We start from the raw sequence: 25,138 nt of genomic DNA on the forward strand, positions 1-25,138 counted from the left end.
AAAATGATCTATAAATGTGCGGTAAATGTTTTATAATGTTTTTGTAACCCGTTATAAATGATAAATGGCAGACTATAGATGCCGGATCAAATATTTATAACGCATTGTGCGCGATGCTGGGCTGCTACAGTTCAGGAAAGCCATTAATAATAAAGTGGATGGAAATGTAAAAGTTGCCGACAGGCCCAGCAAAACCATTTATAATGAAATGTAAAATTTGGCTGTTGGAAGCAACCCGCGGCCCCAGCCCGAGCACTGGCCAGCTTCTCCTGGCGGCCGGGAGGAGCAGGGTCATGAATTATTTGTGAGGCATCGGACAAGAAAGTATACTACCCTCAGCACGCCACCGAAATATGCTATTAATATACCCAGGGTGGCCTGCATTATGCATCGGGCCTAATTAATTAATGGGGGGCCCTTTAACATGAGTGTCATGGCTTCCACGCTCTCTCCTGTCCGGGGCCAGAGCCAGCTTTGCTGTCCAGGATGCCTGAGTGGCCTTGGAGATGGGGAAGCCTCCTGTAGGCGCTCCAGGGTGAACTTGGTGGGACCCCCAGCCATCCACAGGGAGCTGTGGGCCAGGCAGTTGGGGAACCACTGTGCAGCAGAGCTGCCTCCTGGGGCTCATTGGGAAATGGGGGCTCTGAGAGGTCCCACAGAAAGTGCTGCCCACGGGGGACTTCCTCTCACACCCCTCTGTCCGCCCTCTTCCGTGGACCCAGGTGCTGCCAGGCCCACTGCACTTGCACGTGTGTGGTCACCGCCCCACTGGGCTCGTTGGGGTCACTCTGCAGGCCCTGCCCCACCGCGCCCCACCCCACTGGAGCCCCCTCCCCCTCCGGGAGCAGAGCGGTGGGTGGGTGGGCCAGGGCTGCTGCGGAGATGAGCGATGCTTCTAGCCCTGTCCTGCCAGTGACGAGTTGCGATTCCCTCCTTCCCGGGAGGCCCCTGCATCACCTCTGAGAGGGGCATGTGGAGGCCGAAGCTGTCTGGCCTGGAAGTCCTGCCCACAGTAGGGCTCCCCAGCCCTCCTCCACGCTGACCAGGGCTCCTGCCTGGCTGGACAGGAGGCCTCTGCCCCTCCAGGAACCTCTGTCTCGCCAGCCACAATGAGGAAGGTGAAGAGGGTAGAGGCTGGGGTACTGTCCTGTCCCTCCCCTGTTTATCTTCTGGGTCTCAGTCCTCATGTCTCCCGCCCTGGAAAGACATCCCAAGCCCTCTGGCCTGCACAAGGTCCACCACCTAGGTGCCACACATCTAGGTGCTTCACATCGGCTAGGAGGTGGGGCTTTCCCCGCCTACAGGGTTGCCTGGAGAAGGAGAAAACCCCAAATCAGGTCATTCGCTCCCATCTCCCCTACCAGACTGTGAGCTCTGCGTGGGGGCTTGGCTGTCCACGCTTTCGCTGATCACCTGCTCTGTGCATGGTGCTTTGCTGGCTGTTGGGGACACAGCAGGGATCGGCTGACAGTCCTGACCTCACAGGGCTTTCCTGAGTGTCAGATGATGCAGAGCAGGAGGGGTCGTGAGGACCAGGGGCTGGGGAAAGGCCTCAGGAGGGGTACTTGAGTGGAAGCTGAAGGGGGTGGGGCGAGCAGGCAGGTACTGGGGACAAGGGGCCTCCTGGGCAGTGGCCAGGAGGAAGGCTCAAGGTGGGAGCGCAGAAGGAGGTGCCAGGGAGCCCAGGACTAGTGGCAGTGCCAGGACTGTGCTCTTGCAATCTGAGCAAGGGACCCGGCCTCACTGCCTGGTTGAGTTGTGTTGAGGCTGGACGGTGGGCCAGGCAGAAGCTAGGCCATTTGAGAAGCTTCCTGGAGAGATCCAGGCAGAGAACATGGGGTAGGGACAAGGCTGGCAAGGAGGTGGCGTGCGGTGTGCAGGCCCAGGAGGTGTCCTGAAGGTCGAGTTCCCGACCTCCCTGGATTGGACATAGGCAGGACAGGGCCAGGAGGTGAGCGGCCAGTGGGCAGTGCGTGGGGCAGTGCGTGGGGCTGTGCGTGGGGCTGTGGTGGGCAGTTTGGGGCCCAGAGTTAAAAGTTCAGTTTGGGAGAAGTTGAGCTGGAGGCACACAGGAGCCGTGAGGGAGGTGCTGGGCACAAGAGCCACTCGGAAAGGCCAGGAGTGGACACTTGGGATCTGTCACAAGGGTGTGAATTTAGTGCCATGTGGTTGCCCAGGGAGGGAGAGTAACAGAGGGTGGAAGTCCAGGATGCAGAGGGGACCCGGGGTGGGGTCCCACAGGAGGAGACACTGTTCAGATCTGGCCCAGAACCACAGGTTGATGGCAGCATGAAGCAGGGCACCCTTGGCCAGAGTGGGTTGGTGGACGTGGTGGGGGCGGGGACCTGTCTGGAACAAGATCCAGGACATGGGGAGGAGGAATGCGACAGTGAGTGTGGAGGGGGAGCAGGTCTGGGAGGTGACAAGTTTTCTGCTTTGGTCAGATGGGAGGCTGGTGGGAGTGGTCTGTGTGGGGGTCCAGGCTGAGTGACAGGAGGGCCTGGCACCCGTGTTCAGGAGTTCAGGAGTGCTGCAGGGGGGAGGGGAGGCAGAGCCACAAGCCCATGCAAGGACAAGGGGTGTGTGTGGACATCTCTGGGGTCCCCAAGGAGGCTGCTGATTTGAGTGGGATGAATGGAGGGTGGCAACAGCCAGGGAGGAAGAGAGGGTGGCCTGGTGGGCACATGGCACCCCCTGGGGTCCTGGCTCTGGACTGAGTGAGGCGGGTGGCTGACAGGGCACTTTCATGTGCTGGAATGAGCCTGGGAAAGGGTGGGGTCTGCAGAGCACTGAGACCCGGCCAAAGGAGTGGTGGGGCCAGGGAGGACCGAGCTGGGAGAGGACACCTGAGGAGGCACCTCCAATGAGGCTGGGTGAGAGGCGAGGCTCAGCCTCCCCCAGTGTATTCTTTTTCAGGTGGCCAGGGATGAGCGGACGGTGGTGCCTGTTGTGCACTGCACAGCTCCAGGGGCAGCAGAACGAGGCCTCCAGAGTGCTCAGGGCGTGAATGGCCTCTGTGCTCCTCCCTCCCACGCCTGCAGTCCTCCAACTGCTTCCCCTGCCTGGCCACAGAGACCTGCCACTGCATCACGCGCCTGCCTGCTCCTTCTCCAGCCTTTAAGTCACAGGCTGGAGAAAGAGCAGGTCACCCAGCCTGGTGGCCACATTTTGCAAAAACTGCCACGTGCAGGTGCTGGAAAGCCTGCGGGGTACGTGACACTCAACAGAGGACTTTGGACTTGCTGCCACAGGCCATGGGCGGGTGACCTTATTTCATCTTTATGTCAAACACTTCAGTGAGTGTCACAAGCACACCAACTGGACTTGTCCTCCTCCTCTTAGCTTGGCGTGTTTTCTGAATCTTCTACAACAGATAAGGATTGCTTTGCTCAGGAGACAATTCTTATAACTTCTCTCAGCGCTGCCCCTGTCTCTTGCTCGCTCTGTCTATGTCGCCTTGTTCTCTCTGGCGTGGGGTCTGTGTATCTATCTATCCCCTAGCCCCGGCTGCAGGCTGGAAGCAGCAACTTTCTTGAGACTTTGGTGTCTGGAGCCCACACCCCAGCGCCTGTCTTGCTCACATAGCTGATACCTGTTTCTCATCCCCAGGCTCAAGTGTGAGCACATGATCTGCATTCATTGAGTGCCTACTGTATGCCTGGTTCTGGGATCCCTTGGGAGGAGGGCCTTTGATCTTTGCAGACAGACAAGGAGACCCAGCAGGGAGGTGGCACAGAGCATAGGACACAGTGGGAATGCAGAACTCAGATCAGCCTTGGGGGTGCACAAGGCCAGATGAGGACCTGGGACCAAGGAGGAGCACAGTGGTACCTGAAAGCCTTCAGGGGCTGGGGTCTTGGAGGAGTGCGGAGCCCAGCACAGTAATGGCAGAGGCTCAGAGTCAGAGTGGAGCACCCAAGGTGTGGCCAGGGTGGGGCCCTGATAAGCAGGGCCTGGCAGGACCAAGTGAGGCCTGATAAAGTATGGACTTTATTCAGAGGGCCACCAGGTAGGAAAGAAGCTGCTAGAAAGAGTGCTTGGGCTGCTGGGCCCCAGGGAGCTGGCCCAGTCGAGGGGCAGGATGTGGTGGTCTTCACTGTAGGGGTGGCAGTGCTGGGCAAGGGCCAGGGGGACCAGATTGGGAGTGTCCTGGCTCCTGGCTTGGGGACCGTGGAAAGATATGCTGTGTGAGGTGCTGGTAGGGACATCTTTGGTGGCCCCAGGGAACTGCCACTAATGCTGCCTCCCAACTCAGTCATCAGAGGAAGCTCTGGAGGCTGAGTATCGAGTATCGTGGGGACCTGTGAGACAGTTTTCCAGAGAGCGCTGGCCACCACCTTCTCGGCCCTTCACCCAGCCCACGCCTTATCTGCACACACTTCGTGGTTGCTCCTTCCTTACCAGCTTTTCAGGTTCTCCTGACCGCTGCCCTCAGGGTCGAGAAAACCCAGTTCCAGGAACAGCCCTGGGTGGCACAGTGTTGCCCTTGTCTCCTCCTGGGAAATCCCTGGTGGGTCAGCAACTTTGGAGGGCAAGGGTCAGGATGACTATCTGGGGTGACAGTGGGGGACCCCTGTTCTGCACCTGCTTGCATGCCCCTGGGACGGGGAACTCACCATCCACATGGGCTTCACACAGCTGGGCAGGAGGCGGTCCCCACCTAGGTGCCTGCTCAGAGCCCTTGTGTGGCTTGGGGTTGGAAGACCTGTTTCTGCTCCTTCCAGTGGACCCAGAGAAGCTGCCCTGGCTCCCTGCCAGGGGTCAGTTTCGGGAAAACACCTTCCTGCCTCAGGCTTGAACAAGCCCTGGGGCAGCCAAGCGAGTGGGTCATCTCGCATTTCTTGGGTTAGTCCGGTTCACAGGGTCTGAAGAACGTGGAGAGCAGCAGGTGGGGTAAGCCCTAAGCCCAAGAGGCACTTTCCTTAATTACTGGTGTCAAAGAGGCTCAAAATGGGAAACGGGCATCTCTAGCCCTAGAAACAGGAAAGGTGGGCCCTGGGGATGTTCCCACCCCGCCAGCCTGTCTTCTGACCCCTCGCCTGGCATCTCGGCGGGCATGCACGGGGAGTGGAGAAACCAGGCGGGAAGTACTTCGAACACCCTGGAACAAGGCGTCTCCTGCTCCCCAGGAAGCTGGGTCGGCTCCAGCCTCAGTTTCTCCATTGGCCCACTGTCCTTCCTTCTGGAGAGTGGCAGAAGGACGGTGGGAAGTGGGGCCTTGAAAGGAAAACCCGAAGCCTCTGTAGGCAGCCGCCGCGGGATCCTAAACCTGGAGCTGCCCCTCCCCTCCCCCCACCTCCGGCGTCCAGGGTTAGGGCCGGCGGGGCGGGGCCTCAGTGGGCGTGGTCTGCCTAGGGGCGGAGCGGGAGGCCCGGCCGGAGCCAGTACGGGAGTGGGGGTTGACCAAAGGTGTGGCTTGCCGGGACGGGACCGACAGGAGGCGTGGCCTGCCGGGGGCGAGGCCTATCGGGGCGGGCCCTCGGGGTACTTGGCCCTTGGGGGCGGGGCCTCCGGGGGCGGAACAGGCGGCGGCACGCGGGCTCAGGGTCCGGCAGCGGCGGCGGTGGTGGCCACGGCTCCTTATCCCTGCGGCTGCTTGCGTGCGGGCCAGCCGGTCCGCGCGTCCCTTCGGTGTGTTTCCGCCGGCGGGCCGAGCGGGCCAAGCCCGCGTGGGGAGCACCCGCCGACCGCATGGCCGCCATCAAAGCGCTGCAGCAGTGGTGCCGGCAGCAGTGCGAGGGGTACCGCGACGTGAACATCACCAACATGACCACGTCGTTCCGCGACGGCCTGGCCTTCTGCGCCATCCTGCACCGCCACAGACCTGACCTCATGTGAGTGAGGCTTGCCCTGGGCTGGGGCAAGGCGGGGGGAGTCAGAACTCAAGGGCATGCCCCGGAGATGGGCCACCTGGGACTGGGAAGGGCAGGCATCCACAGCACAGCCCACCCCCGCCGAGGCTGCACCCAGCGGCCTCAGTGCGCCGTCCATCAAGGGCAGCTGGGCCACGGCCAGAACAGCCGCCGGCTTAGTCAGTGGTGACTCAGGGCAGTGTCCTGGGCCCCATTCGCCACCCCCCTCCCTGGGAAAGACCCAGCAGAGCTACCCCTTTGGGCCCTCTGGGACTGGATACTCCCCTGGGGTCTGCAACAAGTCCCTGGCCCTTCCAGGCATCTAGTGCAGGTGCTGCCCCTGTCCCCAGCCTGCTCAGGCTCTTGGGAATACAGTCCAGCATCACTACCCAGAGGGGCAATCAGAGCAGAAAGCCCTGAGACCCCACATCCTGTTGGCAGGCCTCTGCATCCTGGGGTGATGGGGACATGAGGAGACTGGGTCCCTGTTCCTGGGAACTACAGGAGGTGGGCAGGCCCTCTCTCCCAGGAGGGTCTTGGCATGGGTGGCTGGGAGTCTGGCCCTGCCTTGCTGTTGGATCTTGGCCCTCGCTGAATCTGTTCCATCAGTTATTCACTCAGCAAATGCTCTTTGGCTGAATGGCCGGACCAGGGCTGGGGTGTGGGTGTGTTTGCCAGGGAGGTCTTGGGGGCTGGCTGAGGCCAGAGGCAGCACCTTCTGGACCCGGCCTCAGGCTCCCTGCTGTGCACACAGGGAAACTGAGGCGGAGGGAGGTGGGCCCTTGCCAGGTCACACAGCACACAGGCTGAGCCAGGGCTGGCACCCTGCTCTTCCCCTGTATCAAGCTTTGCTTTCCCCAGGAAGCTGGGAGTCTTGAGCAAGAGGCTGTGGCTCCTGCCCAAGGTTGTGATGTACTTTTGTGGAGCTGCCCAGGGGATCTCTGTGGGGCACGTTGCAGCCTCTGCTCCCTGCCCAGGCATGAGCCTCATTGCCCTTGGAGGTGGAGATGTTTCCACGGTGTGGAGAGCCTGAGGCTGAGCTTTGATGGCCAGTGGGCCACGGGCATGGTGGCTGGGAGAGGGACCTGGAGTGGGGAGGCTGCAGGCTGAGCCCCACTGGGGGTCCAGGGTAAAGCTGGCTGGAGACTCACCCAGGCAGCCCAGATGGGCTAGGGGGCAAGTCCTGAAGCCTTCAAGTGGAGGGAAGATGGGCTACCGTTTGCTGGCCCTGCAGCCTTGGATGGGTGTCACTGGGTATCTGGGGCTTTTCTGACCCTGGAGAGCTTCTGCTCCCAGCTCTCTGGGGTCAGAGGCTCGATGTGCTTGTGCCCCTGGCCCAGCACACAGTGCCCACATGGAACAGAGGTGTGCACGTGATTATGTACACGCATGTGCACAAGCAGACACCACATACCTATTCATTTAACTGATGGCTGCTGAGCACCTGTGGTGTACCCAGCATTGTGTAAAGTCCCCAAATACAGTGAGCCCCGCCGTCCTAGTCCCAGAGTCGAGCAGTGAGCAGGCCAATGACTCAAGGCTTAAAGTGACTTCAGAGAGTGGAGGCCACCACAGGCAGAGGAGGCTGGGTGCAGCGACTTGTGCACTGCTGGCTTGCTTGCTGTCTGTCCCCACTGGTCTGTCACTTGCAGCGGTGGGGGTATTCTTATTCACTGCGGTAGCCCCTATGCTTGGTGCCCTGTGAGGTGGATGTTGGCCATAGCTGGAGCCTCACGGGCAAGAGCGCACACCCGGGGTGCTGTGGATGTAGTGGGGGCCCAGCAGCTGCCTGTGGGCAGGAGCAGGAGCTGGAGGAGAGGAAGAGCCGAAGAGACAGATAAGGCGTGGTGGGGCTACGAGCCCAGGGGTGCTGGAGCCAGCAGGCCTGGCCTGGCCTTGAGGTTGGGCTTCTAGCCCCCTGGACTGAGGAAGTGCGCTCCTCAGTTTGTGGCTCTTTGTTACACAGACGTGGGTTACAACAGGGTTGGTGGCTATTGGCTAATGGGACACCAGAGGGGGGAGCACATGCCTGTCCCTGTCTCCTGCCTTGCCTGGCCATGCCTCTGGGCCAGAGATGCCTGGGGCGAAGCACAGTGAAACCCTAAGCTGATCTTTCTGTCCCCAGTAGCTACCAGGAAAGGAGGCAACTTGTGAAGGACAGGTTCTTGGGGGAGCCCTGAAGTCAGAGTTCGGGTGAGACCTTGGTCTGGTGGGACCCAGCCCCCAGTACTCCTGTCTTCTTCTCCTTACATGAAGACCCTCTGGTAGCAGGAAGGTGGACATCCTGTCTTCATATCCCTAGCTTTGCCACCAGGAAGGTCTTCCTTTTGTCTGACCTCAGTCCTTCCTGCTGCATGCTGAGCATGTTTCCTTTGGCCCTCAGGGGAGAACAGCTGTGAGGGAGCAAGTATAGGGCACTGAGCCAGCCCAGGTGGGGCACCCGGCTCCTGGTTATGCCCGGCAGGTTGGGGGAGTTCACCTGAACTGTATCCCTGCTCCTCCCACCGGAAGGTGTGTGTGAATCTCCACTTGCGGATCCGGAAACAGGCAAGTGGGGCGGCTCCCTGTCCAGTCAGCTGCCCCGAGTGCCCCAGAGCTATAGAGTCTCTGCAGGCAGCTCTCTAGGGTGCGTGCAGACAGGGTCTGTTTCTACCATGAGCCACAGCTGCCAGCTGCCAGGTGACTCCAGAGCCACCCAGAGCAAACAGCCCCACCCTCCCCAAGCCTGAGAAGTGAACCTGTCAGGGCTGGCAGTGCTGCAGGGTGACCCCGGACCCCTTCCCCTTCTGGGCCTGACCAGGAACCACCCTTGGGCTCTCTGAGGCAGGCGGGAGCTGGGTGGAGGGAGTGGGCAGCCACCCCGCACCTGCCCAGGGGCCCTTCCGGTGGTCAGGAAACCCTACAGCCCTCCTCTGGGGATCAAGGATGCAGGGTCCATTTTCAGAACTTGGGGGGCCCTGGGGTTGTGCAGATACCCCCTCCCCAGCCTCAGTCATGTGGCGGGGTGGCCTGAACATTCTCCAAGCCTCTCCAGCTCTGGAGGCCGGTGGCTGAGGCCAGAAGCAGCGGGTGACTGACCAAACCTTGCAGAGCCCTTGGGTGGTGGCACCCTGTCTGGCGGGACTCCCCCAGGGTCCCCAAGGCTCTAACTCGCCTGTGGCAGGGTCCCCAGGCCTCTCACTCACATGGGAGGCCCTGCCTGGAAGCTTGAGAGGCTGCCCTCTCTCCCTCCCGGGCGCGGGCGCGCGGGGGTGGCTATCGTGGCTGGGTGACCTCCTCCCCCTCCCACACAGGCCCTGTGGTCACAGGAAGCTGCCTGGGGACAGAGGCCTTCTGTTCCAGGCCTGAGGGCCTGCTGCCCAAGCCCCTGCTGCTGCCTTCCTGCCCGGGCTCTTCAGAATGGCTCCCGCCCCTGGGGGCAGCCCTGGCCAGCGCTGGCCCTGAGGCCCAGCCCCGCTGCCGCCCAGTGCTGTTTGTCTCGGTGTCTCTCTGGGTTTTTGTTTCTGGATCCCGCGAGGTGGGGGCCTCTCCGTCTGTCTGTCTGTCTCCCTCTGCCCCCATCCTGGTAGGATTAACTCCAGATGTGCTGGAGGTTTCTGGAAGACACACAGCCGGGATCTTTCCCTCCCTGTCCACCCTGCATGGCTGCATTTGTCCTGGGAAACATGGGACCTGCCATCTGGGAGCGGGAAAGGGGGTTGACATTCCCAGAAGCCCTGCCCTCGGGTGCCGGAGTGGGAGCCATCGCCTTCCCTGGTTGAACTTAACACTCTGTGGGGCCTTGGTGGCCTGCGGGAGGCAGGGTTGTGCCTTGATCTGGCCAGGCTGGGCACACACTGGGCATAGTTGGCAGACACACGTGACTGGCCACTGTAGGCCCCGCGGACTCATCTGTCCTGCCAGTGTTCAAAGAACCGACGATGGCCGTGGAACCCCTACTCTGCAGACACGAGTGGACTCCTTCATCAGCAAGCATGAATAGAGCACCAACTGTATACCTGGCCCTGGGGTCCAGGTACCAGAAAAACCTGACTTTAAATGATGAGGGTTGATGCGACCACCTTTGTCAAGACACTGTCCCCAAGTGAGGTCGTGTTTGGATGTCCCCGGGGTTTGCACGCCCACATAACTTTTTTGGAGGAAACAATTCAGCTCGTGACGTCAGGTGTCCTCCCCATGGGTCCTGGCCATGTGGACTTCCTGGAGGGATGGGTGGGGTTCCCACTCTGGGGGTTTCCGCCAGTGCACTGGCCTCTCAGTTCAGCCCCTTAGGGACTAAGGTGACGCCACCTGCACTTGCGCTGAGAGAGTGAGCTCAGGCCTCAGTGAGACACAGGCAGGAAGCAGCCTGGACGTGGACCTGTGCCTTGTGCCCTGCTCAGAGTGCCAGTCCCATCGTAGGGACCCTGGAGTGCCTGACCTGCCTGGAGCTGTGGACGCTCACTCTGGGTCGGGGAGACAAGATGGCCCTGCAGGAGGGAGCCTGGGCCCTGGTAGATGAAGGCAAATGCAGAGGGCTAGTGGCCTCCTGCTTTGTTTGGAGACTAAACAAATAGTTCTCCCGCCTGCCCCACAGTGAGTGGCCTCTGTGCTGGACTCCAGGCCTGCCCTTTGCAGTGACCTGGGGATCTGGAGAAGACTTGACTTCCAAGGGAATGTGGGGGGAGGGGGGACCGGGCTTCTGTCCCCAGATGCTGAAGAGAAGCGGGCAGGGTGGACCTGGGGAGCTGGGCCTCCACCCACATGCTCCTGGACATGCTTGGGGCCCACTGGGTGGGGATGGACCCCGTGGACAGTGCCCAGGCAGACTGGACAGAGGCCACCCAGCCTTGCAGGTGCTGAAACCCCCCCTCCTGCTGTCATCTGTCCAGCCGTCTCCTCACCGAAAGCCCCTGTGCTCGTGGGTGGTCTTGACATCTGGGACGCATCACCTGGGGGGTGGTCCTCGCCACAAGGGCTGGAGGCCTCCCCAGCGCTGGGCAGATTGATGGCTGGCTGGGACCCTGTGGTGTGGGTGGCCCGCGGCCTGCCTGGCCCGCTTGCTCATCCGAACAATGGGCACAGCCTGGCTCTCTGAGGGTTAGCAGGGCCTGACCTCTGCTGCCGACTGGGCTGGAAGACAGGCTGTCCCAGCCAGGTGGCCCCAGGTGACCAGCGCCTCCTCTCCTCCACCTGACCTGACAGCCTTGCTGTTACACGGCTCTTGTCTTCTTGGGGCCAGGGGAGCTGAGGGCCCCAGCGAGGAGGCCTTGCAGGTCAGGTGTGGGGCCTGAGCCTCTCTCATGTGCCAGGAGGCTTCTGGAACAATGCAGCTCCTGACAGTGGTCACTGACAGCCACTGGACGGGTCACAGTTTAACCAGATCACCCCGGCTCAGAGTGTCCCCCAGGCGTGGGGTGGGCCGTGGTGTGTGGTCCTGGGCATGTTGGGGAGGGCGCGTGCAGTCCTGGAGTTGGCCAGAGGTGTGCCTGTGTCCAGGCTGGCCAGGGCCTTGCCTCCAGGAGGCAGGAAGGGCTCTGATGGCCTCATTCCTGAGGGTCTGCCCTCCCTGGAAGAGTTGGAGCGCCTGGTGGGCACTTGGTCACGCCACTCCATCCTGGAAGAGGGAGCACCTAGACTCTGGAGCCGTGGCTTGGTCCACCTCCCACCTCCTGCTGTGTGATCTGAGCATGTCCTGCAGCCTCTCTGTGTCCAGTTTCCTCATCTGTGAGATGCAGACATGCCCAGGGTCCACTCTGTAGGACAGGCGAGGGTGGGGAGAGCAGGTGTTGGTGGAGAACACAACGGCACCCCTCTCGTGAAAACAGGAGCAAATGATGGGACTGACAGGCGGGCAGTGTGGCAGCCTGGCCTCCTGACTTTCCATCCCTCTCTTGTCTCGGTCCCTGGCCCTGGGACCTCTCATGTCCACCCCATCTTTCTGTCCTTGAGAACATTGTCCTCTCTGGCTCACCATGTCACCATGTCACTGAACTTGGTATTGGAAGCGACCTTATTCTGAGCTGTGTTTTTGGCTGGGCTGCCCTGGGCTGGTGGCTTTGCCTCTCTGGTCCTGTCTTCTGCCACCTCTGATTGGGGCAGGAGTGGTGGCAAAGGGCTCAGCCTCCCCAGGGACTGGAGGTGAAGGCTGAGCTGTAAAGACCATCCTGGGCTGTCTGCCCAGGTGAGGGGTGGCAGCAGTATCGTAGGTGCTGGGTAGCTTCACTGGCCAAAGCAGGCCGGTAGCCCAGCTTGGTGCCCCCTGCAGCCCCAAGTTCTCTCTGCTCTGGAGCCTGTCTGTTCCTGCCCCTCTCCTGGCCTTGGCTTCTGCATCTGGGGAAGCCCCGCTGGCCCCTGCCCTCCGGACTCTGAGCTGCTTTGGATACGAGTTTTTTTTTTTTTTTTTCCAATCTTCCAGAAACTTCAGTGCCCTCCGGAAGGAGAACATATATGAGAACAACAAACTGGTGAGTCCCCCACCTGGTCCTGCCCTCCCAGCCCAGCCTCAAAGCTGGTCCTGACCCCAGCCAGTCTTCCCCTGGCTGCACGGGTCCCCTGAGGGCCCGACATAGCTGTCCAGCTCAGTGGCCAGCCCTCCGCTGGGTGACCCGGCATTCTAGGAGTGGCCTCTGATCTTGGAGCCCAACCTCTCTGGTCCTCTCTCTTCCTCAGTAGGGTGGTCAGGGGGCAGGGAGTGGCCAGGGAGCATCCTTCCCTGAAGGGGACCTGGTCCAGCCACCCAAGATGGAGAGGGGTCCCAGGAGACTGTGGGAGGGCCAGGCTTGGTGGTCCTGGGTAGGCCTCGTGGAGGTCAGCAGGAAGGGCGTCCCAAGGCAAGGGGCCAGAGGGGCAAAGGCCCTGAGCTGGAGGGTGCCTGGCTGGGCGGGCAGGCTGAGCAGGGTGTGGGGAGGACCTGGGCCTCCCCTCCCAGCCAGATGGGACCCCGGGAGATGAGCTGGGAGCTGCTCCTGTGGGCTGCTGAGGAGGGGCAGGGATGGCCCATGGTGGTGGCCGCGGATGGGACTGGATCCTGGCCTGTTTGGAGGAGGGGTCAGAGGAGATGGGAGCCTCGGGTTTGAGGGCAGCAGGACGCCCTCACTGGGCAGCAGGTCTGCGAGGGGCAGGCGCCCTGTTTGGGGTTTGCATGGGGGTCGTGTAGGCAGTGGCAGATGGAGCCTGCCACACAGGGCGGCCGGGGACAGGGTCTGGGGCCTGTGGGTGGATCATCAGGGTAGACAGAGCCCTCCTGTCTGGGGCCCTGGCCTGGACTAAGTGAGGCCTGTGAGCCCAGAGGAGCTTTTGTGCGGCCACCTTTGGTGGATTGGTGCTGGCCCTGGGGGTGGGAGCCACCTGCGGCCACGCCTGGGGGACTTGATTTCCAAGTGAGCCCAGGAGTTCGGGGTGGCAGTCAGCAGGTGCTTGGGGACAGCCCCTGGGGGGTTGTCTGCTGGAGGGAGGCAGTGGACGCTGCAGAGCCGGCCAGGGTGGCACTGAAGCTAAGATTGGCCCTGTTCAGTATGCTGCAGGTGCTCTACAATGCACATTTCCCGGCCCTCCCCAGTCCAGTTTCTTAGCCTCAAATGTCTCCTCCCCATGGTTCAGGCTGCTAGGACACAGGCTGCTCTTGTGTCCCTTCTTGGCCCTGGAGGCCCCGGATGGGTGTTGGCCGTGCCCACAGAGAGGCTCCTCCCTGACTGGACAGGGTCTGGCGTCACAGGGCCGAGGGGCCACAAGGCGCTCAGGGGAGGCTCCAGGAAGATGTGAGGTCCTCCAGCACAGCCCACCAAGTCCTGGTCCCTTACCCAGGTGGGCGGGCAGAGCCCCCGGTCTCCCAGGCGGGCAGGGCTTTCTGGGCTCAAAGCCTGTGTCCTGCCTTGCTTGGGCCTTGGCTCCCGGGTGGACTGGGGCCAAGGACAGGGGCTCTCTTGGCCGGCTTCCTGCTGACCCCTGCCCACCTTCCAGGCCTTCCGTGTGGCTGAGGAGCAGCTGGGTATCCCAGCCTTGCTGGACGCCGAGGACATGGTGGCCCTGAAAGTGCCTGACCGGCTGAGCATCCTGACCTACGTGTCCCAGTACTACAACTATTTCCACGGCCGCTCCCCCAGTGAGTCCCTGCCCCCTGGCCTGGGCCTGGCCGCAGGAAGGAGACCAAGGCCTGGTCGGGCCTGGGCTCTCCCTGGGTCTCCTTGGGATGCCCTTCTTGGGGCCACCAGATCCATTTATGCTGTAGCCATGTGGCTGTCCCAGCCCCCCAGTGTCCTGACATCCCACATTGTCCCACATTGGGTGGGGGGCTGTGTTATTGCCCTGACACAGGGAGGAGGCCTTTCTGGGGGGTCACATGGTGTGGGGCCCCCGAGGCTGTGATTTCCTCTAAAGAGACTGTGGGCTTGTCCCAGTGGAGCGCCCTGGGTCCCCCAGTCCCCAACTGCTGTGCTGGGGGGGTGGCGTGGCTCCTGCTCACCCCTGTTCCCAGTTTGTCCTCCACCCCGGGCCACTCTGCCCATTCAGACCCCTGTGCCCATCAGACCCCCCCGTGTCGTCCCGACTCCGGGGCCTGGGGAGGCTGGGCTGGCCCAGACAGGGTGGCAGGCCGGGCCTTTCCCCGGCCCTTCACATGTGGCGCTGCTCCGTCCTTCGCCCCCACATTCCTCCTCTAGGCTCCAGAAATCCCCGGAATTGCTCTGGGCCCAGGGCCAGCCCTGCCTGGTGGAGAAAAGAAAAGTCCCTTTTGCCTGACCCCAAATTGAGCTCTCAGTGGGGACGGGGTGTGGGCCAGGCTGTCCTGGGAAGAATGTACCCCAGGCCACCCCACCCAGCCAGGGCCCCAGGAGGTCCACCCCACTCCTCCCTGGCACCCAGCCCTGTGCTGGACACCAGAGCCTCTGGGGGGACCCAGGACCTTTCAGAGCCAGGGTGGCAGCTGCTGGGAACCCCTGACCCCTGTGTGTCTCGTGTCAGTTGGGGGCATGGCTGGGGTGAAGAGGCCCTCGTCAGACTCCGAAGAGGAACCTTCTGGGAAGGCCCCATGCCAGCCGGCCAAGCTGCCCGCGCATGCCCCAGCCCGGGGGACACCACTCTCTCCTGCTAGGACAAACCCCGTGGTCCAGAGGAAGGACGGGGGCTCCGAGGCCCCATCCCCAAAGACTGTAAGCACCCAACCAGGCCTCCCTCTGGTTTCCCGCCAGCGCTTGTGGGGCTGTGTGTGGCCCAAAACCACAAGGCCCGTGGGGGGCGGCTCCCCGGGGTCCAGAGCATGGACAGCTGCTGCTGTATATGTGGCACCTCCTGGGGCTGGCTTCCTGTCCCTCGCCGGCCCCCTCCCCGACTCCTTTAAGTCTGCACAGCTGAGATGATCACCCCCATTATACAGACAGGTAAACTGAGGCCCAGAGAGGCCATGCAGGTGGAGCAGAGTCCAAATCCAGACCTTTCTGGGCTCACACAGGCTTCTCACTTCCCTGCGGGGATGGGAGGGGCCCCGGCTGGCCCTTCATTCCCAGGCCAGCTGGGCTGTGTGAATGGGCTCCACTCCCAAAGGTGGAGCCGAGGGATGGGTTTGGGCGCCCCCTGCTGTCCCTGGGTGATCCCTCGGGCTCTGAAGAGCTGGAGCCCCACATACTGGAAATGGGCTTGGACCCCTGTGCCCCAGCTGGGAAAAGGAGGGACTGGTCTGGTCTGTCCCCTGGTCCCTGTCTCTTCCCCAGGACCACTGAAGCCAGGCGTCCGCTCCCTCCCAGGGCTGGGCTGGAGGCCCTGAACTTGGATCCTTGACAGGCCCCTTGCTAGCCGCTCTTCAGGGGGCTTCCCTTTCTGCTCTGTAAATGGCATCTCCAGATGCCAGGGGCAGCTGGCGCAGGGACGGGAGGGTAAACGTGCCCTGGCTGAGTCGGGAGCCTGGAGAGATTCGGCCGAGGCTCAGCAGCTCCTGCACCTTCCCAGGGCCCCGCGGTGGCAGGAAGCTCGGTCAGCAGCACCTGTGGGGTCTGCGGCAAGCACGTGCACCTGGTGCAGCGGCACCTGGCTGACGGGCGGCTGTACCACCGGAGCTGCTTCAGGTGGGCCCTGCCCCGTGCCCAGGTGTGCACCGCCCTCCTCCCACACCTCCCTGGCTCCTGTCCCTCCCACCCGGCCACATCCTCCTGCTCAGTCTCATCAGTGCCTGGTGGCCAGAGGCGCCCAACTGCTCCTGGGCACCCAGGGTCTGATGTAGTCCCCCGGTGTCCCCTGGGAGATACCCTTTGACTGCCCTTGCAGACAGGCTGACTCCATCTCCCTAGACCCTCGCAGACCTTCACACTGGGGCTTTCTGCCATGTGGCCGTTGACAGCGCCCTCTGCAGCCACCCTGTGGCTCTCAGGCTAGGGATTCCCAGCAGGCAAGCCCCAGGGGCCTCCATCTGCAAGACTGGGGATGGGTCAGCCCCCAAAGTGGGGCATAGGGTGGCTTGTGTGTGCGCTGACAGGAACACTCTCTGGGGCTCCCACACGCCCCCAGGGAGATTCTCAGTGGAGCCTATGACTCACGGTGGTTACGGACATGAGAAGAGGGTTTGTTGAATGACTCAGTGACCTCATGTGTAGACATGTGGAGTACATCTGTGTGTGCTCTTGGGAAAGCATGAACAGTGAGCAGCTGAAGGAGTGATCAGAGCCTCTGTGACCTTCTCCTGCAGGTGCCAGCAGTGTTCCAACACACTGCACTCAGGGGCCTACCGAGCCACAGGGGAGCCGGGCGTCTTCGTCTGTACCAGCCACCTCCCCAGAGCTGCCTCTGCACAGCCCACGTTGCCAGGCCCAACCTCCAGACAAACGGGGGCCGTCCCTGGGCACGCCTGGCCCCCCAGTGCCCCACAGAAGGCCCAGGAGACAAATGGGCTGAGAGAGGCAGCCCCAAAGGCCAGGCCAGTGGCCCAGGGGCCTGTAATAGGCAATGCGACTGCCAAAGGTTTTGTTCCCGCTGCACGGGACCCTCCAGCCACCTCCGCTCCCATCCATGGGAGGAGCCCAGCGGGGCCCAGGCTGTCCACGAGCCGAGTGACCTCCTCTGTGGACGGCAAAGTCAGCACATGTGTGACAAACAGCTCCCCAGTGGGGTGGTCGTCTCCTGCTCAGGGTGCAGTGGCAGCCAGCTCGCGTCCTACTGTGTCCCCAAGTGCCCCGGACCTTCGTCCTGCCACACCACAAGGCCGGGGAAGCCCCCAAGTGGCATCAGCCCAGACCAAGCTGCTTTCGAGCTCAGGGTCCCCAGGCACAGCGGACGCTCCAGCCTGGACCCCCTCGGCCTCCAGGACCCAGCAGGCCCGGGAGAAGTTCCTCCAGACGCCAGTGTCCCCCAGCAGTGGCCCAGCAAGCAAGGGCCCCGCTGCAGCAGATGCCTCTCCCTGGGACAGCTGCAGAGAGCAGGCCCTGAGCTTCCTCAGGAAGGCCCTCCCGGGGCTGGAGCAGGCTGGCACCCAGGCACCCAGCAGGTAGGTGGAGGAGGGGACCTAGGGCACAGTCACTGCTGTCCACGGAGGCCAGAGGGGTTGGAGGGCCGCTGGGGGTTCTGGGCCCCGCCCTTCCTGGCCTTGTGATCACAACAGCTGCATTCCCCAGCCTCAGTTTTCTCTTCTGGGAAATGGGGAGAGAATTCCAGGAGCGGCTGGGCTTGGTGATGGGCTGTCATTGGCACATGCTCAGGGTCTTCCATGCGATGACATTGCCACCAGCGTCTGCTGTGGGACACACACAGGTCGGTTCAGAGGACCCTGCACCTTTGTAGATGAGAAAACAGGTTGGGTCCAGGGTGTCCCACTGGCCGGTCTGAACTGGCCGTCTGACTGGCGCATGTGCAGTGCCTTCCCCAGGACCTTGAGCAGATGGCAGAATGTGGACGGTCACTGTTAGTGTCTGGAGTTGCTCACTGGGCAGCTTTAATGGCACAAGTGTCCTCTCTGTCCTGGAGGCCAGCAGTCTGGCTTTGGGCTGTCGGCAGGCTGTGGTCCCCGGGAGGCCCCAGGGCAGGAGCCTCTGGTCTTTGGGTGCAGGAGGCTCTCGGTGTGCCTTGGCCTGCGGCCACATCTCTCCATCCTGCCCACATGTCTCCTCTGTCTCTCAAAGGACCCCACTCCCGCCAGACCATATCGTAATGTGACCACATCCACAAGGCCCTTTGTGCACATAAGGTCCCACTCTGAGCGTCCCTTTTGGACGTGAACTCCACCCAGCACAGTCTCCCAGCGAGTAAGGAGACCCCTCCCAGCTGGTGACATGCTGTGCCTGCCGCCTGTGTGACCCCTTTATGCATTTTTGGCCTAGACCTGCTTGGTTGCAGCCCACACTGGTGCCCAGACTCCCAGGGTGGTCACGGGGATGGGAGGAGGGTGGGTCCACCTGCCTTTCCTGGGGACACCTCAGCGGAATGGAGATCCAGGCTCGGGGGAGGTGCCTGTGTCCCCACCCTGGGCTCTGCATGCCAGCAGCCTGGGCTTCCTGCATGTGTCTGCGTCCGAGGCAGGGCACGGTGGCCCCAGGCCATGCAGCCCGTGTGAAGGCCTTGTGCCCCTCTGGCCCACGCAGCTCTGAGTGTGCAGCTGGGCAGCCCAGGCCAGCCGTGGCTCTGGGCAGGGCCTCCACAGGGCAGTCCCTGGTGCTCCTGGGTCCTGGCCTCCATGTGGGGTGTGTTTGGGAACATTTTCAATCTCAGCCAATGCTGGCTTTAGTGGCAGATCAGCCACCAATGTATACGAGTGCCAGAAATCGATGCCTGTGGCCCATCCTTTGCCGGGTGGACTGTGCTCTCGGGGGTGGACGCTGGGAATTAGCTTTGGGAGAGGCTGTGCAGCTTCTGCCTGGGACACTGAGAGAGGATCCTGGATCCTCCCCTGCCTGAGGCCTAATCTCTTACCCACAGGCCGTCCCCAGTCACCACTCCTGCCTGCAATCCCCATCCCCAAACTGAAGGGCCACAAGCGATTCCCGCAGCCCGAGCCTCACATTCAGCGGCTCCCCAGGCTCGTAGCCCCCCTTCAAGGACGGAGCTGCCTCCCCCACTGAGTGTAGGCAGCACGTCAAGGCCATCGCCCCAGGCTGGCAGAAGGAACTTGACCGTATCCTCTGGGGTCAGCTGGACAAGTGCTGTCTCTAGGCCGAAGCCGGAGGCCCCACCTGCAAAGGGTAAGAGCCTTTTTAATGTGGGGTGCGGAGTCGAGGGGTGAGGGCTGCTGGACCCCCTGCCCTTCTCCCTGAGCTGCATCCTGTGTTTCTGCTGTTGCACAGCCCGGCCCTTGCTCTTGCTCCTGGACCCTGTGATTCTCTTGTGACACCAGCCTCATAGCTCCCCTGGGTCCTTGCTTGCTCCCATGTGGCTGTGACACGTGTCTGCAGGGCCTCACTATCTGTCACCATGTGCCACCCAGTGTCTGCCTCTCCTTGCTGGTGCCCAGCCCAGTCCCTATGCTTCTGTCCTCAGTCGTGATTCTGGGTGGTGCCCAGTGCCGGCTCTGTCCCTAGTGTGAGGCTCGCACCTGTCATAATGTCCCCCATGAAGATCTGCTGCCCCAGGCCCAGCCCTTCCTGGAGGCTCGGGGACACGCACTGCTTCCTGTCTCAGGGCCGTGAGACTCTGGTCCCGGAGCGTTTTCCAGACATCTGGGTGGATCTCGGAGGTTCCTGTGCCACCATCAGGCAGGCTCAGAGCTTTCGGATTGCACTGTGCAAATTGTTTTTCTGGATCTTTCCATCCCTTTGGCCGAGCCCCCCTGATAAAGCCACCATCAGGTCAGAGCCAGGAGAGCCGATAGATGGACAGCTCAGCTCAGCTGTTCCCTTCCATGGGCACATGAGCGACCAGGGCTCCCCCCACACACCCATGCCCCGATGACAGAAGAGGAGGCGAGGCTCGGGGTGGCCAGGCTGGAGCCCCACTTCTAGATTCCAGCCCAGGGCTCTTCCTGAATGCCCGGTGGCTCTGGGGGCCTTGGAGGGTGGGTGGCTGCAGGAAGACAGGAGGGGGAGGCCCTGTGTTCCCAGGACAGGGCAGACCCCTCTTATGAATTGTCTCCTTGGCCCTTGACCCCCTTCGTCTGCCCAGTCCCAGGTGCCAGTCCCCAGGAAGGCCAGGAGGACAGGCCAGAAGAATGGAGGGCCCGCCTGAAGCCTGTGGACAAGAAGACCCCCGCTAGCAGGTGAGGGGCTGGTGGGCGGGGCTCAGCCTGCCTGGACCCGCTCCTGTGCCCGGTGTCTGCAGCGTGGGACCGAGTGGGCACAGGGTCTGGGCCAAGGTACTTGAGGGCACACGCCAGCAGATGCACGCACCATGGCACCAACAAACACACGTCACTTGTGCCCCTCAGGTGTACGTAGCAAAAGCCAACTCACACCAGACAAATGACAGGCACCATTTCACACCACCTGAGTGACAGAGACCACTCACACCAGTTGAGTGACAGGGAACAACTCACACCAGCTGAGTGACAGGGGTCTGTTCACACCAGCTGGCTTACACCCGCTGAGTGACAGGGGACAACTCATGCCATCTTGAGTGTCATAGAATAACTCCCACCAGCAGAATGACATGGGGACACATCCCAGATATCAGGCAGCGGGGCAGATGTCCACTCCTGGACATGGCAGCTCACGTGCACGTGCACACAGGGTCCTGGGCTCGTGTCTGGTCACCCGTGACTACCTGAGCCTGTGCTCACGTCTGGGGGGTTTCACAGGTGAGTGTGCCCCGAGGGGTCTTGAGCTGGGAGGCAGGTGATCACCCAGAACATTCCAGGCGCCCTCTCTCCAGGCTTCCTGCCTCTCTCCTGTCCGCCTGTCCTTTGGGAGGCTCTCCCAGGGGCCCAGGCCTGCGCTGATGGGGCGGTGGCTGACCCTGAGCCTTCTGCCCAGGTCTTTGGATCTGAGGGAGCCGCGGATCCCGACAGAGCTGAGGGTGGGAGAGGCCCTTAGGAAGGTCTCAGGCAACTCCACTGGGGGTGTCTGCATCACCCTGACCCCTGTGCGGCCTGAGGGGACACCAAGACCAGTCAGCCCCAGGTCTGGCATCTCAGGTAATGCCAGAGGGACCCCGGGGCTCCAGGCGCTTGGGGGGTGGGGTCCGTGGACTGTGGCAGGAAGGGCAATGGTGTCCTCAGCTGGAGGAGGGCAGGCACGGGCGCGTGTGTGTTCTAGATGGGACTTGGGTGCACAGCTCAGGTGTGGGGAGTGCGTGCGTGTTAGGATGCTGCCCTCTGTGGGTGGACTTGGCCAGTCTGGGCAGCATGTGAGGGTCTTGAAGGTCTCTGTGTCTTTCGGAGGGGCCCAGGGTGTTGTGATGTCAGTGCTCCTGGTGGCTCAGGAGTGGCGGCCTTCTGGCCTGACACGTGGCTCTGTCCCCTGCCTGCGGGCAGCCCCTCCCCCCTCCCCCACCCTCGTCCACCGCAGGAGACTGGCCATCCCTGCCAATCTTGATGTTTCTGCTGACTGGCTGCAGTCGGAGCCCTCTGGGCAGGAAGCCCTGGCTGGGAGCTGGAAGGAGGAGAAGCCCCATCCTGGGGGCAAACCAGGTCAGCCCCAGAGCCGTGCTCCTATTTGGGGTGTAGACCAAGGAGGCTTCCTGGGGAGGACACGCTTCCTGGGGCTCTGGAGGATGTGTAGGAGCTCACTGGGCCGAGGCGGCCTGGAGGACCAAGTCTTTTTTGTGAATAGGGTGGCAGCACTGTCCTGGCAGCCTGAGAGTCTGGGGTGGCCAGGGGTGCTAGAGGGGTGTGTCTGTCACTGCTGATCCAGAGGAAGGTGGGGACATGGCGGGATGGGTTCTGGGTTGGCCTGTGCGAGCTCTTGACCTTTGGGCACCAGCAGGGACTGCCCAGGTACCTGTGGCTGGGGCAGGCAGCTGGGTAGCAAGTGATGCAGGGGACATCCAGGAGGTGGGCCTAGCAGCCCTGGGTCAGACCAGTCCAGGCCACGTCCAGGTCTCCCTGGGTCTGGTGCCCTATGGCCCAGGAGTTCAGCCTGCCCCTTCTCTAGGGAGGCCCTTGGGCCCGGCCGGTGTGCCCTCTCAGCCCGGCAAGAAGGTGACCTCCCCCGTCAGGGTGAGTAGACTCTCAGTGGTGGCCTGGAGCCTGGACCCCACGTCCCCCACTGCACTTGGTCCTTAGCTGCACCCAACTGTCCCCCTCCCTCCCTCGGTCCCTAGCTGCACCCTGACTACATCCCCCAAGAGGAGATCCAGAGGCAGGTGCAGGACATCGAGAGGCAGCTGGACACCCTGGAGCTCAGGGGCGTGGAGCTGGAACAGCGTCTGCGGGCAGCAGAGGGAGGTGAGCGGGCCCCGTCCCTCCTGACTGCCCGCCTGGCGGCCAGCTCTCCCCTGGGGAATGTCCTGGCCCTGGGACCTGAACCAGACGGAGACCCCTTGTGCTGGGCGGGGGCTGGGAGCCGGCAGTCCCTCCGTGTGCAGCCAGCTTCTGTCCCCAGATGACACGGAGGACGGCCTCATGGTGGACTGGTTCCAGCTCATCCACGAGAAGCAGCTGCTGCTGAGGCTGGAGTCGGAGCTGATGTACAAGTGAGCGTCCCGCAGCCCGGGGCCAGGGGCCTGTCCCAGAAGGCGCCGGTGGGGCAGCCAGGTCAGGCCAGGCCTCAGACCTCTGTGTCCGGCAGGTCCAAGGACCAGCGCCTGGAGGAGCAGCAGCTGGACCTCGAGGGTGAACTGCGACGGCTGATGGCCAAGCCCGGTGCGTCCTGTGTCCCTCCTGCCAGGAAGGCCAGCCTGGGGGCCCCAGGGCGCGGGCCAGCAGGGGTGGGAGGCCTCAGCCCCAGGCCGGCAGGAGGGGTGTGGGCTCCCCAAGCCGCCCTGCTGCCCCCGTGGGAGGCCGGTGGTGTTGCGAAGGGGCCCGAGCAGGCAGGGCTGGCTTTGAGTCCCCTGTCCTTCCCTTCCTGGCCGTGTGTCCTTGGCCACGTCGCTTGGCTCTGCGCCTGGCTTCCATCCTCCCCAAACGCGGCCACATGGCACCCTTCACAGCTGGTGTGGACAAAAAGAGGGCAGTGGTGAGGTGCGTCCCCCAGCGGCCATGAGTGCCCTCCCTGTCCTTGCCGTGGCTGTGGCCTGCGCCTGCCTCTGTGTCCCACTGTGGCCAGCACTGGGGGAGGAGGCTCAAGGGACAGGGTCCAGCATGCAGACTGGTCGGTCCCTTCTCCCACTCGCTGGCCTGGAGCCTGCTTGGGGGCTTAGCACCCACCTTCCCTCAAGGGAAGAAGCCCACAGCTGGGCAGGTGACACTGTCCCCCAGCGGGGTGGGGATGCCTCTGACCGGCTGTCCTTGCAGAGGCTCTGAAGTCACCCCAGGACCAGCAGCGGGAGCAGGAGCTGCTGAGCCAGTATGTGAACACGGTGAATGACCGCAGTGACATCGTGGACTTCCTCGACGAGGACCGGCTCCGGTGAGGGCAGGATGTGCCCAGGGGAGGGCAGGGCTGAGGGGCCGGGGAGCGTCGCCCCCCGAGTGCCAGGCCCTTCCCAGCCAGGCTGCCCTCACTGTGCACCTTCTGCCCCCCCAGGGAGGAGGGAGGCCTGTGCGCTCAGGCGCGTCCCTCAGGCGCGTCCCTCACGCGGGCCCCTCACGCCACACAGGCCTCCCAGGCCACCGCCTCAGTTCCTGGCCACAGAGCTCCTTCCTGCCCCAGGTCCCCGGCCTTCAGGGTCAGCGTTGTCCAGAGGAACTTTCTGCCGTGAGGGAAATGTCCCCTTACCAGAGCTGTCCCTCATGAGCCCCTGGCCGCGTGGTCATTGGTCGCTTGTCCTGTGGCCTGCGCAGTTGGGAGCTGGATCTGAAGTTTTGTTTTTGATGTGAATTTTCACAGCCGTGTGTCTTCTGGCAACAGCGCTGGGTCGTGTGGCCTCGGGGCTGTCCCCAAGGACCTTTCCTGTCTCATGTCCCAGATGAGGGCCTTGTCCGGTCCACACAGGGTCAGCAGCCCAGGCTGAGCCCATGAGGGAGCCTGAAGGCACCTTCCCAGGGCCCCCTGCTGTCCCTGTGTCAAAGTTGGGGTCAGCCTAGGGCCCCTGCCATCCCAGGTCACTGGTGTGGTCAGCCCAGGGCCCCTCTGCCCTAGATCACTGGTGTGGTCAGCTCAAGTCCCCTGCTGTCCCAGGTCACTATTAAGGGGCTAGGCCTGGAGAGGGCAGGGGTCCACCTGGTGGGGAGAGGGGCGTCAAGCTCCGGCCTCTTGGTCTGAAGAAAGCAGGTGGCCCCAGTCAGGTGGGGCCAGGGCTCTGGTAGGAGGGGACCAGAGACAGTGTGCCTCCCCTGCCCTGTCCAGGGCCTGTCCCCTCATGGCCACCCCATCTGTGTTCCAGGGAGCAAGAGGAAGACCAGATGCTACAGAACATGATCCAGAAGCTGGGCACCTCAGGTCAGCAGTGTGGGCGCAGGGGCTGCCGGGACTGGGGGCTGGGTCCAGGCCGACTCCCCAGGGAGCTGAGCGGCTGATGGCTGGGGATCTGTGTGGGGCACTGGCCGGGGCTTTCACCGTGCTCAGTGGGGTGGGCACGCTGAGGATGGGGTGCAGTTCTCCTCTGGGCCCTGGAAGACCCTGGTGGGTGGGAGGGAAGGACTTCCCACAGGGACTCGTGTGGGCAGCGGCCAGCATGGAGCACAACCTCACTCTCCTTCTTCTCCTCAGGTCTCCAGAGGAAAAAGTCCAAGTTCCGCTTTCCTAAGATCTGGTCCCCTAAGAGCAAGACTGGTCCCCCTGAGTGAGCTGCCCGGCAGGGGCTGCAAGAGCCTCCCTGGACCTTGGCCCAGACCTTGCATCTAGGCTGCAGGAGGGACTGACTGGAGGGGCACTCTGGCCACAGGGCCTGTGCCTCCCTTTCCTCGTGCCTTCAAAAAATAAACTAGCTGGGCGCAGTGGCGCACGCCTGTCATCCCAGAGACATGGGAGGCTGAGGCAGCAGGATCGCAAGTTCAAAACCAGCCTCAGCAAAAAGCGAGGCTCTAAGTAACTCAGTGAGACCCTGTCTCTAATTAAAATACAAAACAGGGCTGGGGAGGTGGCTCAGTGGTCCAGTGCCCCTGAGTTCAAGCCCTGGTACCAAAAAAAGAAACTGACGGATGTCCCTGATGTCCTCCTCCACATTCCTTAGGTGAGCTGGGGGCCCAGCACCAGGCCCAGGGGCCCTACCTCAGTCCAGCTCTACCCAGAGGGGATGAGCTCTGTGGCCTTGAGTAGCAGCTGACCCTCTCTGGGCCTTGCCTGCGCTCACTGAGAAGGGTGCTCTGCCTCCTGGCTGCATGGAGAGGCTGGACAGGAACTTCGTGGGGGGGCGGGGCG

The 25,138-nt window shown here is 62.7% G+C and overlaps 1 protein-coding gene and 1 long non-coding RNA gene across 17 annotated transcripts in view; one reads left to right on the top strand and one right to left on the bottom strand.

Moving 5' to 3' along the window:
* Window positions 1-1,080: 1,080 nt before the first annotated feature.
* The window catches only part of LOC125611182, a 30,629-nt gene continuing 6,571 nt past the window's right edge, over window positions 1,081-25,138 (bottom strand). Inside the window, exons 2-3 of the long non-coding RNA XR_007341325.1 lie at window positions 13,616-14,069; window positions 1,081-1,092 (exon numbers count right to left, since the gene is read on the bottom strand). This is a non-coding gene — a long non-coding RNA (uncharacterized LOC125611182). The remainder of the gene's footprint in view (window positions 1,093-13,615; window positions 14,070-25,138) is intronic.
* Window positions 5,518-25,138, top strand: part of Micall2 (MICAL like 2) — a 22,586-nt gene continuing 2,965 nt past the window's right edge. For 8 of the 16 annotated variants that reach the window (XM_015502054.2, XM_048785352.1, XM_048785354.1 and 5 more), the window contains exons 1-17: window positions 5,518-5,834; window positions 12,250-12,298; window positions 13,794-13,935; window positions 14,793-14,980; window positions 15,774-15,889; window positions 16,507-17,301; window positions 18,726-18,988; window positions 19,905-19,998; window positions 20,711-20,871; window positions 21,211-21,366; window positions 21,830-21,894; window positions 21,999-22,122; window positions 22,280-22,370; window positions 22,466-22,539; window positions 23,131-23,245; window positions 24,162-24,217; window positions 24,488-24,950. In XM_015502054.2, the coding sequence (XP_015357540.1) occupies window positions 5,692-5,834; window positions 12,250-12,298; window positions 13,794-13,935; window positions 14,793-14,980; window positions 15,774-15,889; window positions 16,507-17,301; window positions 18,726-18,988; window positions 19,905-19,998; window positions 20,711-20,871; window positions 21,211-21,366; window positions 21,830-21,894; window positions 21,999-22,122; window positions 22,280-22,370; window positions 22,466-22,539; window positions 23,131-23,245; window positions 24,162-24,217; window positions 24,488-24,564 (2,709 nt within the window). In that variant the 5' untranslated portion in view covers window positions 5,518-5,691 and the 3' untranslated portion in view covers window positions 24,565-24,950. Of the gene's footprint in view, window positions 5,835-7,671; window positions 8,046-8,235; window positions 9,868-9,930; window positions 10,018-12,249; window positions 12,299-13,793; window positions 13,936-14,792; window positions 14,981-15,773; window positions 15,890-16,506; window positions 17,302-18,725; window positions 18,989-19,904; window positions 19,999-20,710; window positions 20,872-21,210; window positions 21,367-21,829; window positions 21,895-21,998; window positions 22,123-22,279; window positions 22,371-22,465; window positions 22,540-23,130; window positions 23,246-24,161; window positions 24,218-24,487; window positions 24,951-25,138 lie in introns of those variants that run through there. The other 8 variants (XM_048785358.1, XM_015502057.2, XM_048785360.1 and 5 more) reach the window with 8 other exon arrangements.

This window comes from Marmota marmota, unplaced genomic scaffold, assembly GCF_001458135.2.
Source record: "Marmota marmota marmota unplaced genomic scaffold, marMar, whole genome shotgun sequence".
NCBI lineage: Eukaryota > Metazoa > Chordata > Mammalia > Rodentia > Sciuridae > Marmota > Marmota marmota.